Source organism: Akebia trifoliata, chromosome 2 (assembly GCF_017979445.1).
Source record: "Akebia trifoliata isolate Shusen 1 chromosome 2, ASM1797944v1, whole genome shotgun sequence".
Lineage (NCBI taxonomy): Eukaryota > Viridiplantae > Streptophyta > Magnoliopsida > Ranunculales > Lardizabalaceae > Akebia > Akebia trifoliata.
Window position 1 is genome coordinate 8206829 of NC_141376.1, and position 16176 is coordinate 8223004.

The window sequence follows — 16176 nt, forward strand, 5'->3', positions numbered from 1 at the left end:
AAATTTCCTAATTTGACCCACAAAGGCCAAAGCAGAATAGAATACAACCATCAAAGAAGCTTCATGGGAAGAAGAAGAAGAAGAAGAGCTCTTAGAAATTCTATGTTTCGGGATGAAATTGATTACTTGTATTACTTACATTTGGAACTCTTTGGAGGGTGCATTTCTTGACCTGAAATAAACAATGGTGTCTTGAAGTCTTTGTTTAATAGAGATGATGACTTTTATTTAAGGGCCGGCTGTGTAGGCTAAGTCAACTTGGTACTTAGTGCTAGACTGGACAGACATATGACCTTAGCCCCCAGTTCTCCATTTGTACACATCTTTCTCTTTCTTGATAGATAATATCTTAGTGGACAAATACTATCATGGAGATGGAGTCATGGTGATCACACACACCCTTACAGTAAAAAATCCATGAACTCATGGTGTCTTTATCCTCTCCTCATGGTGACAAATTCGCGGTTCGAAAAAAGTGCAAAAGTGGGCATAAGTCCAAAATAAAAAAAAAAATAATATATATTTATATATATTTTGAAATAAATTTACAAATTTTTATTTTATTAATTTATAATTTTTCAAGTCCACAAAATTAAATAACCTATTAAATTAATCTTTTTTTTTTTTAAAATTATGATCCTCATTGGAGTAAACTCTACCTTGGGCTCTTTCATATAAGGTGGAATATACATTGGAATATAATTTGATGAGGATCTTCTCAGTCCTTTGCTAATGGTGGCTTGCTTCTCTCTTTGACACTAGGAAACCCTATAAATGCAATTTAATAATTAAGTCGCCCTTATTTTTTATAATATAGGCACAATTTTTTTTGTTGACATTGAGTATCTTTCCTTTTGTTTATTTCTTTAAATAATAGACTTGGGATCCTATATGGTGTCCGATATTATAATAAAGGTAAGGTGTCTACATGGCACATTTTTGTTGGATTTTGAAATACCTAGGGCTCTAAACCGAGCGTACAGTCCAATGTGTTTGAACTCCAACAAAAATTTGTCATGTAGACACCTAACGTTGTTATAGGAACAGAACACCATTTTGGATCACGACTCTAAATAATATTACATTTTAATTGATTGTAATGCATGGCATTCTGTTGGCATCATTCTCTGAAAAATCATCAAGTGCCCAACTCTAAAAAACTTCATGCACAACCTTCACTACGTGCTAGCCATGTGTCGACAAGATGACATGGTTATTTAATCATTTATGCACTCGTACTTGATGGGGGATCGTTCCTACTATTGTTTTACTATCGAGATCCCAAGTAAATACTTACCGGGAACTTTATCTTCATATTGCACAATGTTCAATTTGTTCTTGATGGTATTTGTAAGGACAAAATATAAAATCTTAATAAAGTGTTAGTGTGAAACCTAGCGCATTAGGCTAGGGAGAATAGTCACATGAGAGTCAGGAGGGATCATATGGAACATAGCGTGTAATGCGCCTGAGTGAAGTCGTGGGAGAATATTCGAGAATTTAGGAGGACCTTTAATAGATCAGAAACATGCCAAAACGATTATAGTCCTCATGACAAAAGGATAAGGTCAAATGGCGTTAAAAAAAAAGTTGTTTTAAAAAGAAAATTGATAATCGTACAGAAACCCTTATTAGAAAGAGACAACTAAGAAAGTCTATTAATAAGGGCACCACAATGAACCAAAAGTACGCATTCTCTCTTAAATTTACCATGTTGCTCTATCAAAATTGGAACTGACTTGAATGTCGAAGTGTATTTATAGGGAATGGGCTAAGCATCCACAAGAGATGGCTCAAGACCAAGACAAAATGTTCTCGAGAAGATAACCCTCACAGTATTTCAATCACCATATTTCCTGGCTCGAGCGGATTTTTTGCTTGTTCTCATAATTACTATTGAAGTAATGTAAGATGTGTCAAAGATTAAGATTTGATTGATTAGAGTTCATATTTAATTGGAATTTATGTCTATTATTCTCTATAAATACCCAACAAGGGTTCATCAGGGTTTTAAATCTCAACCTCATTCAACAACGATACTGATATACGCTGCATCTCAACATTCACATCATCTGACAAAATAAATGAGATATGATATTTTGAAAATCTCAAACGAGTCGGTAAAACTCAATTGAATCAACCAAAAATTTGTAGATTTTGATTAAAATAATTAAAAAAAATAAATTTTAAATATTTATTATATAACTTAAACTTGATTTTATTACTAAACATTTTATAATCTATATTATTTTATTAAAAAATTATAATTTTTGAAATTTAAATATATGTAAATCAATTATTATAAATCAAGTTAATTGGAATGTCTCATCCAAAACAATTCGGTCTCATTCATGGACGAGACAAGACGTCAAACCAAGCTTTGAAACCATGGGGTTCTTTCAATAATATTGAATTAGAGTAGAGAAGAATCATAATTCTTATAAATCTAATCTTTATCTTTGACCAATTTTACCCAATCTTAATCTTTAAAAAAAAAAAATGTGATATTTCTTGGAACCAAATTTTACACCGTCCATTAAAAGAGGTTAGGTGGATAGGTTGATCACAATTTGTTGTAAACTTGATTAGGTAACATCATGATTGGTGCCGACTAACTAATAAAATTTGGAACCATTAATTAATGGGGCAGACCCAAATGAAACATAATGGAAACTTCTAACCACCAAACACTTGATCTAACGGTTTTGAGTTGGAGTACCATGTGTTCTTTATGATTGGTAGGGTCCACTAATATTGATAGACTTCAAAAGCCACCTCTTTTTCTCAATTAGAGTTACAGAGACAACTTCTCTATGAAGTAATAAAAAAAGTCATTTGTTTAAGCTTTTTTAAAGTGTGAAACAAAACTCACATAGATTCCACGCGGATGACGTTAGATAGATTTTTTTTTTTTGGTTGTAATGACCATATTACCCTTATGATAATCTGAAAATTACGTGAACTCCCAAATGGATATTATGTGTTCGTGTTCCTTCCTTCCGTACACGTCTACTTTCCCCGAGTTTCATGCATTTTAATTGAGTGAGAGAACACGTCTCTTTTTACTGCCACTTGGCACACTATTGAGTATACCTAACCAGGGCTGTTTAGTTTACCATTTTGGTGTATCTACCCACCAAAATTTGATTTGTGATTTGTCCAACTAGCTTTACCAAATTAGTAAGGATTTCACTCCCATTAAACGTGTGGCATCCAAAAGCATGATGTAATAATATTTTAGAGAATAAAATTATATAAATTTTATAAATAAATAAAAATTTATTTTTTAATATTAAATTTTAATTTTGAGTACGGGATTTAAATGGAAGTTTAGTAACTGTTCATTTTCAAAATCTTGAATCAATTTTAAAAATAAATAAATTTATTTTATTTTTTTATCCGAATTTTTTACAAGACCTTAGAGAGTTGTGTGTTGAATTGCTGGGGCAGTAGTCCATTTGAGCAAAATAACTCTTAATAAGACTCAAATCTTTACTAAGTTAGTTAAGAAAAGGTTTCTCGTGCTCTCTCTATATATGTATCTTTCAAATCCATTTTTTTGAAATAGTGGAGTAAAAAAAATGTCATATTTGATACATATCACTTTAATACTTTATCTCAAACAATGTTATTAGTATGTTTTTTATAGTAATTTGATAAAATAAATATTTTAAAATAATTTTTTTTCTTTGGATGACAATTTAATAGAAAGAATAATTCGAAATATACTTTTTTCAACACTTTAGCAATTTTTAAAATATTCTAAAAGTAATGCCAAATATATCATTACTTTTAAAAAATAATGGACTACCTTCGTTGGTCACTATGTTTAACATTGTGGTGACATGACAATGTACAGAGAATCTTTGATTTTTTTATTTGTATCTCGAAGAAATAAATCGATGATTATTAGTGTATTGTCACCCCAGTGCAGTGTTAAACACAGTCTCCAATGAAAATAATGTATCACAACTCTTATTTTTAATATATTCTATTTTTGAGAATTCATACGACTCTTGCATTAAAGAATAATTTATGGGAGACAATTAAAAATTTTAAAATTACCATCAAAATTTAAGGAGCCATTGGAGATGCTCTAACCATAGGATTGGATTATTTCAAATTATAGGGGTTGGATCAATTGAAATCACATGCCATTTTTTGATTTTACCTTTTTCTAATAAGATATTTATTTCTTCTTCTCATAAATTATCTTTGAAGATTATTTTTGACCAATAAGATATTTGAAAAATGATATAATAATTTTATATTATAGTAAATCCAATTTTTGAATAAATAGTCCCTTCGCGAAATGTTTGAATGTATGTTGATATGTGTCGGTGGTGATCTTGACATAATTGTGAGGGTAGAAGAAGATCGAACTTAACCCAACAATGTTTTTAACCAAGATACTAATCAAAATTCTTTTGTATACTTAAGGGCAAAGCTAGGATTTTGTCCATGTGAGGACAACCAAAAGTGAAAAATTTATTGTGGGTCAACTAAGAATGAAAATAAAACAAAATCATGGGAGGCAATAGTGATGGATTTTTTTATTCGTTTTTATTATATGTTGTAATTGTTTATTAATCCATAGACTTTGAAAATTCTTGTGAGGACAAGTGCCCCCACGACCCCCATTATAGATCAGTTCCCCCAATCATCAAGGATATTGACATGAACTCGATGATAATTCTTTCGAGTATGGGTAAAGGACTCTGAATCCCAACCGTAAAGTAGGTGAGTTCATTTCCAAAAAAAAAAAAATCAAAACTTAAAACATAAAAATATAAATTCCAAAAAATTGGATGTATGTAATTTACATACATTATAAATAAAGACTCTCTCAAAATATTAACTAAGTTACAAGTTAAAGTTTATTTTATTACAGGGTTATTTGTCAAAATCTTTTTGTAGAGATAATCCATGTTTAAGCAAACTCCAGAAAAATATCAAAGAGTAGGACCGGATCATACCAATTTAAAATCTTTCAACAACTCAAAAACATAAAATATATAATTGTTCAACCTTGCGTGGTGAATCCGATTTCCCAAAAAAGTATTAAACATTTTTCCAAGAAAACCTACGTGGGCTTCAACAATATCTCAAGAAGAAGGGTGATTTTGACATTTTTGATGCCAATATTTCACTTATCCCCACCAAGAAGAAAAGATTATCTTCTTCTCCATAGAACTAAATGCTCTAACGTGCGCACGTCTTGTTTAACTTATGGGAGTGCATACATCATTCTAACATGCGCTAGTGGTCCGTGACCTAAGCTTCTGCTGCTGCGCTTAACACGCTGCGAAGCAGTATTTTTTAAAGTAAGAAATTGAGATTCAATCACAAACTTTTAAATTCTTTCTAAAGTCAGAAAATAAGGGGTGTAGGTTAAGTTCTTAAGAACATTGAAAGAGGCGCACGTTAGACCAACAAAAATTAATAAACCACTAACCACTTGCATAGAAATAAGAGAGAAAGAGTTTACAAACTACAAAGAATAAAGGATTCTCTGTACATAACCAAGGAGAACAACAACAAAAAATTGGGGAAAAAATTTCCTTAAAAAAAAAAAAAAAAAAAATTGAATCGACCATCAACGCAATCAAGAAATCATCTTCAAATCTCTCCAGGAATCAACAAACGAGGTTTCTTCGAAGGGTGAGGACTCTCCACCTCTTCATCGACTGAAATCTGACGATTACGAACACCTTCAACCCCAAATCCAGGAACCAATTCAGGCAAAGCAGGTAAATTGAGGTCGAAATCACGATGAGCGCTGTGACTCGAACCCACTCCCTCGGAAGAAGTAACACCGCTACTTCCTCCATCATAGTGACACCTCTTATGTCCACCCAAAGCTTGTCCAGAGGGGAAACATTTGTGACAAATAGAGCACTCGTGGGTCCTACCACCAGTACTTGGAGGATTAACGGTTGTGATGTTAGTGGCTGATGACGTGGATTGATCCTCGGATGCAAGTTTTCGGTGACTTGCTTTGTGTCCACCTAGGGCTTGGTAAGATGAGAAAGATTTGTTGCAGACAGAGCACTTGTAATTGAGCTTCAGAGTTGGTGGTGGTGGAGGAGGAGGAGAGGGAGAGTGGTTCCGGTGTGTCACAGATGTACCGTTCTTGGTGGAGCCGCCACGTGCGAGCATGATGAGGCAGAGAGCGAGGTATTCTTCTTCAGTAGGTGGGATGGTGTTATCGAGACGAGAACGCTTGGAACGTTTACGCTTCATCCATGGCTCAAGATAGTGTAGATCCGTATCGTTGTAGTGGAACGAAGGAACTGTTGTTGTTGGAGAATTTAGTGCTTCAAGTGCCATCTTTTGATCTGATCTGATCTGCAAATCAAACTCTGTGAACAAAGGGGAGACAGAGAGAGAGAGAAGAAGAAGAAGTGTTGGTTGAGACTTGAGTGAGAGAGTGTGGGCGGTGAGGCGGTTTATAAAGAAGAATTTGGAAGGAAGTTGCGTGGGAAAGGAGGGGTGCGTAGGCTAATAATAAAAAGGGGGCGCACGTTTAGTTGGGGGTATTGAGTGAAGTCGGTCAAAGAGAAGTGGAGTGGTAGAGGAGAAGAGATGACTAAAGACTTCTTCCAAGTTCCAAGTCAAAAGTCAAAACAAGACGCGCTTAACATTATATAGTTATTATTGGCACCCAAACTCTTACTTATTGCACCTCCATTAAAAATAAAGAAAATAAATAAAAGGTGAATCTATATTTCATGAATTGAATATTACGAAATTATTTCGAGTTTGATGCACTGTTCATTTTAACTTTCAAAACATGTTTTTTAAGTGAATTCATTACTTTTATAATCTACAAATTCGTGAATATGTCACTTTTGTTATCAATACATTTACTCATAAAATACTAGTGATTTCACTAATAATTGATCATAAAAGTGACAAAATCATTAGAAAAATATGTTTTGAGAATTAAAATGAACAACGTACTACTATCAAAATTTTGACATAAGTAAATGATTGAGAGTAAGTAAAAGTTGAGGTGCAATAGAAGTTTTATCTTGTTTTTATTTTTGTTGTATTTCTATTTTTTAGGGTTTATGATTTTATGTGAGTCTGATCATAATTGTTAAACTATTGAAATTGTTTGAAGGAGTGTTAAAATGTTTTGTTACGTTGAGATAATATTTTGAGTTAGACATTTGTAATGTTTTTAAATATTTAATTGGAGTGTAATAAGCAAAAGTTGGGGTGCCAAATTGCTCTCTTAGATAATCAACATTTGCTTCTACAATAGTGTGGACTTTTCTTTACGCGAGTAGCTGTAACTGAGGTGGCAGGTCCAAAGTGGTGTACACGTAACTCTACACTAGACTTTTCTAGAGATAATCAAAATATCACGAGTTGTTGAAAGAAAATTCTAGGAAATATCTTGTGATCTCAACCGTTCCACATGGAGCCTTCGGTGTCGTTTGGAGGTTTGGAAAAGTCCATCATTGAAGAAGTCCTTAATAGTCGTGAATAGGCTTCACATGTTAGAAAATTCAAAATTGGGCCCACAACAAGGATTGAGCCTTCCCAAGGGATGTATATGGATTTTAGATGCATTGGACACTAAAAAGCAACAAAGTTAGTTGGGTCATAATTAGGCCCAAAACCACTTTAAAGAGGGATTAATCCAAGAATTAAATGGTTAAAGGAAGGAGTATAAAAATCATTAAATTAAGAATGACGCAAGTGAATTTGATTTTGATTATCAAGGCATTAGAATTTGAGGGTTGGCATTAAGTGTTTTGAGAAACATGTAAATATCACAATCATATCTACTTGGGTCATTCTTAATTTAATGATTTTGTGTAGGTGTGTGTGTGGGTGTGTGTGTGTGGGTGGCTTTTTCATGAAATTGGAGATCTTTAGTTCAAACTTTGCTCCATTTCCTTTTTTGTATGCTTGGAGGGATGCAAATGATACATTGATTTATTTTTTATTTTTGGTAAAACATGGTTTAAAATTTATTTTATGTAGTTGAATAAGAGTTTATATTTATGTACCAATCCAAAAAAAGAAAAGAGAGTACATTTATGGTTCCTTTTGATCTTATAATTTAGCTTCGCAAATATTCTTAGTGTTATGTAAATGTCTTGTATTCTATTGCGCTAATCATATAATATTTTCATAAGGGATTTTCTATTTTTGGAGAGTTTTACTTGTTTTTGTAACTCTCGGTTATATAAATAGAAATCTTTAGAACTGTAAAATGTAAGAGAAAATAGTGATTGATCTTGTTTTGTTCCATGGACGTAGGCACACTGCCGAATCACGTAAATTTTTGTGTGTTTATGTGTTTGTGTGATTGTGTTTTCTTTGTTATTTTGATTTTTTTCACACTTAGTGTTCTCATGATGACTTGTGTGGGTATAATTTGATAGCTATATGTGACCATAAGATCATTTTAGATATACATAAGTCACGTAGCATGAAATGAACTAAGAACATTTCGAAAGGAGTGCTTGGGACACAAAAGTGAAAGAAAGCAAGACTTGGAGAACATGTTAGGAAATGAAATCAACTGGAAGGCCCCCATGTCAATGCTATGGTTCCTGACTAAGGGACCAATGGTGGAAAAAGTTCTTCTCTGTCCTGAGTACACTCGGGAATCGTGGTAAACTTGCCAACTGAGCTTAGATCCCTAGAATAATGAAAAACGTCATGGGATTGAGTGTAAACTTATCTGAATAGAAATAAGTTGAATTAGAAATAGAGACCAGAGAGGAAAGAAGTCCATAGAAAAAGGAAAAAAAAAAACCCTAAAGAGATAAATATAAGGTAAAATTGTTTATTAAGAATTAATTGAATTTCAATTGATTGGGTGCATGGTTTACTGACTGAAGTATCAGAAGCTCTTTAGCAAGTACCACACCAATGCTCACAAAAGTCTTTTTGCAAATCTAAACTAGTAGTGTTATGAATCTCGAAGTGGTGGTAAAGAAATCCCCACAACGAGTTTTTCAATTAACACTCCTCGAGATATTTACTATCGAGTGATATCTCATTTTTTGACAAGACCTCCAAGTTATTTATTTTATTATGATAAGTGATCCCTTCTCTAACAATCTCCACAAGGATACCAGTGTGATGCTTGTTAAGGATACCTCATCAATCAAGTTAACCGAAGAAGAAAAACGAAAAAAATAATAATAATAAAACACAGTTGGTCTCAAGTTTTTAAGAGAAAGTTGTTGGAATTATTATTATTATTATTATTATTTTCGTAATTAAAATTATTTTGTGGCCTTTTCACATATACAAATTTTATATAAATATTGGATTATAATTTGTTCAAAACATTAAGGATAAAATTGGAAACCATATTAGTGGTCTGGCATTGGTTACCAGCATCAAATATGATGGATTAGTGAACATCCTATCAAAACTTAAGTGGTATTCACCTACTACTAGAATTCTACGATGAGTAGAAAATCTAGTATTCTCTATTATAAATAGGTGGCCGTCCCCCCCTCTCTACACATAGATTATTCAATTATTGAGATAGTGCACCTATTCTTTGCAGATCAAGATCAACGCATTCTCCGCGGATAATCAGAAAAGCGAATCCAGGTATTTTATAATTATTACTTTTCGATTTCGATTATTATATTGTTTGTTCAAGATCAAATCCTAGATCCATGTCTACTATGTTTATAGTTATTACAAACAAAAGTGACCCAAAAGATTCAAAGAGTATGGGAACAAGGACTGAAAAAACAAGCTATCAACAGCCTGACAAGTAACTTATAACTTATCAGTCTAATATGTGCATGAATGAGTTACCTCTTTGATAGTTGAAACATCATCTTAAACAGTTCAAGGACATATCTTGGTGTAGTTTTCCAACTTTTAAGCAAAAGAATATGATTCTTGTGAAATATATTTTGTAGTCTAACAATCAATAGGGCTGATAACTTTACTCATGCATATAGTTGTATATTGAAGATTTGAGGATGCACCTCAAATGCAAGGTCTTCCTAAGTAAGGTTGAGCTATGAAGTTAAGGAAAATCTTTGTCCTAGTTGGTTGAGCTCCTTGCTTAGCAAACAACTCAATTCAAGCAAAGGGTATGTCAAAGTGCTTTGGGAATTCTTGGGGCCTCATACAATCTAAATGTGAGGATACATTCGTCACAATGTAGGCGAGGTGTTGTGGTCGAGGAGGGGGGGGTGATCGATGATGGTAACTTGGCCTAAGGTGGCCAAGGAAGACCTTAGCAAAGCTTTGGCCTTGCATACTTGGTTGAAAAGGAAATCATGGTGTTGGCTCCTTAGTTTAGAAGGCAATCATCGGACAAGTGAGCTTTTAAAAATAATTAGTAAATCTCATTAAATCATGGGTATAATTGAAAAATTGACCACCCTACCACGTTAAACTTAGAAGTACACCATTCAAGACCATTAGATAGGACCACAGTTTTAAATCTCATCCAAGACTAAGATGACTCGCTCGAGTCATCTCAATATCGTACAACAATGATACAGATATACACGGTGTCTCAAACTTCACGTTATCTTGCGAGATAAACGAGATGCCTTGGATGATATTTTGAAAATCTCGGTCAAGTCAGTAAAACTCAATCGAGTCAATTAGGATTTTGTAGATTTTGATTACATTTTTTTTAGAATTTAAATGTTTATTATATAAAAATATGGTTTTATGACTAAATATCTTCTAATTTACCTTATTATATATATATATCTATATATATATATATATATCTATATATATATATATATATATATATATATATATATATATATATATATTATATATATATATATAGTAATTTTAATTTAAATATATGTAAATCAATCATTATAAATCAAGTTAAATGGTTTGTCTCGTCCAGGAAGAGTTGACTTCTAAGAAAACTCGATCTTGTCCATGGACTAGACGTTGAATAGAGTTTTGAAACCATGGAAAGTACCCTTAACTGTGCCAAGAAGTCCCAGACTCTTAAGCTCTAAAAAGATGGTGCAAACAAGCCCTTTCCTTATAAAAGAGTCAAAGCCTCCTCAACAATTAGACCCGTAAAACCTTCTCTCTAGAATAAAAAATGTCTTTACAACAAAAATATTAGAATTCCAAGCCTTCAAAGAAGATTAGGCTTATAAGTGACTTTCAAGAGAAAATGCAACCTTCTTAATCTGTCAAGTGTGAAGCTTGGATTGAAGAAAAACACACTACACAAATCAAATTAAAACTTTAATAAAAGATCAAGCTCAAAAAGTCATTTTTTTTTATAACCAGGTATCCCTGTAGACATCGGATTGGACCCATATTTGGGCTTTGCTCAATTCGTAGACCATGGTCTTTTTCAAGGACTAATCTCGGGGCATGTGCAACGCCAGTACATCACACGGATCAGGTAAGTGAGGGTGCACCCTTGTGGGTGGTTCTTATGGGATTTATGCTCATATTGATTTTCGAACTCACGATCTACAAGCATTAATCTCTTATCGATCTGAAATTGCCATTGAGTCAATCCCTCAGGTTTTCCAAAAGTCATTCTTGAAAAGATAATCATCATCCTCAACCAATTAAGCATGATATTTAGAGAGAAGAAATCAGATATAACACATCCTCAAAAATCAAGAAACATGTTAGCTGTCTCTCATGTTATTTGAAAGTAATTAGATTGGTAATCAAAGAAAAATATATCGATCACAAATTATTGATCATCTGCTTTGCCGGATAATAAAAAATAAGAGTTACTATTGACAAACCAACTCTTCCTAAATGCCACACCAATTCCTTTATAAATCACCAAAGAATTGCACAGTTGGTGTCGTGTCAGTAAAATGAATCGGGTTACAATCAGATTCTACCCGACCATATTGCCAAATGGGTCCATCCAGATAAACAGTGGTAGGCGGATTTGGATTTTTAAGTCGGCGTACCGTAGTTCTTATCTCAAACCTCATTTGTCACTGTTAATCAAACGTAGAGGGTTAGGAACTAAAATATGTTAAAGATAAATAGTATTTTCCTAGAGATGTAGTTTATTGTCAGAATCCCTATAAATATCTTCCCATCAGTCAAACATGTTCAATAGTCAATGGTGGCAAGGATACACACATGTTCATTGTTTGTGGTCAAAAGTGATGACCAAGTACTTGATTAAAATTCAATGTATTAGATAGTTACGACTTACGCTATAATGAGGTCAAATTTGGCTCACTGTTACAGGAAAATAAAATATCCGTGCACCATGCTTTAGAAACTCGTTCTAGACTCCGTTGACTTGGATGAGCCATCTTATTATCCACAACATGATTTTAAAACTCATTTTGTCGTCTCGTCTCGTCTCGTTGATGAATAAGACTGAGTCATCTTGAAAGAGTTTTTCAATATGTTTGAGTCGTCTAGTTCAACAATGAGAAATATGAACCCTGATTTAAAATCTCATACTTTTATCTTACTTTTGTGCTCGTTACACCTATTTACTGCTTTAACCCACGGTACTTGTGTGTGTATGCAACAAAAAAAATTTATCTGTTAGTTTTACCCACCGATTTATTTAAAAAAAAAATAATAATAATCTATCAAACCTTTCAATAATTTTTGGTAAGTACATACCAAACATTTTAAAAAAAGTTCAGTAATAACTAGGATTGCAACTTGATTCAGTTTGAGGCCAAATCTAAACAAAATTGTCATAAAATTAAATCAACCCAAATCGAATTAAGGTCGGTTTAGTTCTATGAACTGCCAATATCTTAAAAATCTAATTGAATCAATAGATTTTTAATGAAAATAAATAGATATGAATACGATCTCTCATATAATGAGTCATTAATCTATTCATAAAAAAATAATCAATTTATCCATAAAAATAGGTATAATTTATTAAATAAATTAATATTATTTATTTATAATTTTATTAATTATTAATATAAGGATTCGGTTCTTGGTTTGGATCGGTTCTTACAAGGCATGAATCAAGAATTGAATCAAATTGGTTGGTTTTCTATTTTGTTAACTTGGAACCTAACCAAAGTTCATTATAAATTGAACCAAACCAATCCAAAGCTCTCGATTTGGTTCGATTCTCAGTTTGAACTAGACCAAGTTGCACTCCTAGTAATAACATATCAAACACTTTTCACATGGGATCGCGTGCAAGGAATTATTCAGTATGTAATCATCAATATAAAAATGATAAATTTGATTGAAACATACAGAAAAAATGTATTATACGATAGGTACACATTGAACAATTCTTTATGTGGGGATCCCATGTGAAAAAATGCATTCGGTATGTACCTACCGAAATAGTGTTGATGAGTTCAGTTTTGACTTACTGAACGTGCTAGAAATTTTGAAAAAATAAATTTTTTACAAACAATAAAGATAAAATCGATTTGTTAGATGGTACATTTGCAAAACAATTAAAAATAATTCCAAAAATAAAATATGATGAAAACTAACTTTCATCTATCAAAATGCTTAATTATGGATGTTTGGGTAGGGTTTGATATGCTTCAAATCAGTAGGAGGGAAATATTACGTTAGTTTGGTGAGTTTTAGGTGGGTGTATGTAGTAAGTCATAAAAAAATCTAAAAGGGTATTTACGTACTTACACATTATTGACATTTAACGTTTTAAGTGGGTTTGACAAGAAAAAAAGTTGGTGTAAATAGTGCGCTCCTAATAAAAATTATAATTACTCGGACAAGGAAAATAAAAAAGACAAACGTTTTGTAATTTACCCTCACTTGAATACAATATATTAATAAAATATAATAAATTATTTTAAATGCTTTAATAAATTAAAACAAGTTAATTTTGACAAGTCAACATTTAAAACCATTTATCCTTAGTCGCATCTAGGATTGGCAACGGATCGATTCTGTACCAGATCAATATCACTCCAATATCAATCCTAATTTTTTTAAACATCTACTTGATCCGATTCCAAAAATATGCCTTGTTTTCAAATTATCAATGTTCAAATATATATATATATATATATTTTAAATTATTTTTTTAACTATAAATATAAAGGAAAATCAAAAATATTAAAACATTTTATCTACATATATTTTATGAAATTAAGAATGATAATAAAAATATTAAAATATATTTGGATCAGATTTTTTTTTGGAACAGATTGGTATATATCCAAATCCGATCCAAAATTATATAAGATCTAATATTTCAATATATATATATATATATTTTAAATTATTTTTTTAACTATAAATATAAAGAAAAATCAAAAAGATTAAAACGTTTTATCTACATGTATTTATATGAAATTAAGAATAATAATTAAAATATTAAAATATATTTGGATCAGATTTTTTTTCGAAACAGATTGGTGTATATCCAAATCCGATCCAAAATTATATAAGATCTAATATTTCAATCCAAAAATACAATTTTTTTATTTTTATTTTTGGATTGGATCGGTTCAGTCCAATTGAAACATAGGATATATATATCGGATCATTATCAGCACTAGTCGCATCGAAGTAGGATATCTTAAATTAAACGTGTGAAACGTGAACTGGTGTCTAACTCCCAAGTGTGGCCACTTGCGTGCAAGTGAAGTCAGAGTCTACGATGGCATGAAACACACACACGTTTAAGTGATGGCTTTTTGTTCCGATGAAGTCATCGCTTACCAAATCAACTTTTAGATAGGCTGCAAACCCAAATAAATAAATAAAACCATGTGAGAGGCAGTGTTGGAACAAACAACACCAGAAAGGTTTATTTAATGGGAGAAATGAAGAAGACAAAGTATGTTTTACTTTTTTTGAAAATCTCGAGGAAAATATCTATGATTCTATGCATATCTCTTTGTCAGCTCAGTGTTGGCGGGATGTCACTCTAGCATTACCTTCTTTTTTTTTAAATTTATCTAAAGTGAAATTTTCTGTCTCGTTGTGAAAATATTTTGCAAAGTGATATTTGAGATACAAACGTAAAAAAATACTTAATAAATCCTAACATAAGGTTTTCTTGTAAAATATGTCTAATTTATTTTATTTTTCATTTAGAGAATGGGGGAGCTTACTTAAAAAAAGAGAAGTTACTTGAAGGACCCTGATAGAGGGATTTCTTTCTAAATAGTCCTTAAGTTTTGGGGCTTTTCTTTATAGTTCATTTTGTAAACTTTTTTTTTTTTTTAAGTAGTCTTTGAACCTCATTACCGACATTTCATTCTGATTGAAATGGCCAAACTGCCCAAACCGATCGAATTCACCACTTTCACCCAAAAAAATCGTATTTCGACAACCCAATTGAGTTTCCGGGTATCTATTCCAATGGAAAGCAGTTGAGAAGGAATAAAACTCGATTTTTCTAAATTTTTTTCCACCTAACATATCAAAGGGGTGAGTGAAAATTAGGATTTTTATAAATTTTATAGATGTTTTTTGATGAAAATCAATCAATGATGATTCATTTGCTTTGAAATCAACTACACATGTTGTTTGTTCAAGTTTTTAGTCTATTTTACTCAAAAATACTCGAAAAATGAAAAATGGTTAGGTTTTACCAACATCAAGGTCATTAATAATTATTAATGAACTCAATGATAATCGGTTTAAGTAGTGATGAGCTCGACGATATTAATGATTCTTAATTATTGTCGAGTTCGACAATAATTTCAAAGAAAAAAAAAGCCTTCAAACTCAACAACAATTTACTGAGCTCAATAATAATATTGTCAAACTTGACACCGTTGAAAACCATCACATGATGCCCAATTTTGTTATTATTGTCGAGTTCGAAAAAAATTTCAAACAAATCCTCAAACTTGACAATATTTTGTTGAGCTCAATGATATTATTGTCGAGCTTGACATTACTAAAAACCATCACAGAATACCCCCATTCTGTTATTATTGTTAAGTTAAAAAGAAAATCATCGAACTTGACAATAATTATTGATGAACTTGACATTTTTTATGTTTTTTTATTTTATTTTAAACTTTTCGTCTCAATTATGATGCAGTTCTCTATTTTGAAGTTAAATTGGAATGTCCTTTGAGTACAAAATGGCAAGTATACTATAAATTGATTATATTTAAACATTATTCTATGTACTCTTTTTTGTGATTTTAAGTAATTTATTTGAACTTTTTATTAATTTCCATGTAATTCGTTCATCACGATCTCTTTCACTCTCCAACATTTCAT

General features: G+C 31.8%; 1 protein-coding gene across 1 annotated transcript; it reads right to left on the bottom strand.

Annotated features, from left to right (window-relative positions):
• Nucleotides 1–5424: 5424 nt before the first annotated feature.
• On the bottom strand, nucleotides 5425–6429 carry LOC147409304 (zinc finger protein AZF3-like). Its single transcript, XM_086427407.1, has one exon. It carries the CDS (start codon nucleotides 6328–6330, stop codon nucleotides 5620–5622), a length of 711 nt encoding a protein of 236 aa, XP_086283533.1. The 5' UTR covers nucleotides 6331–6429; the 3' UTR covers nucleotides 5425–5619.
• Nucleotides 6430–16176: the final 9747 nt, after the last annotated feature.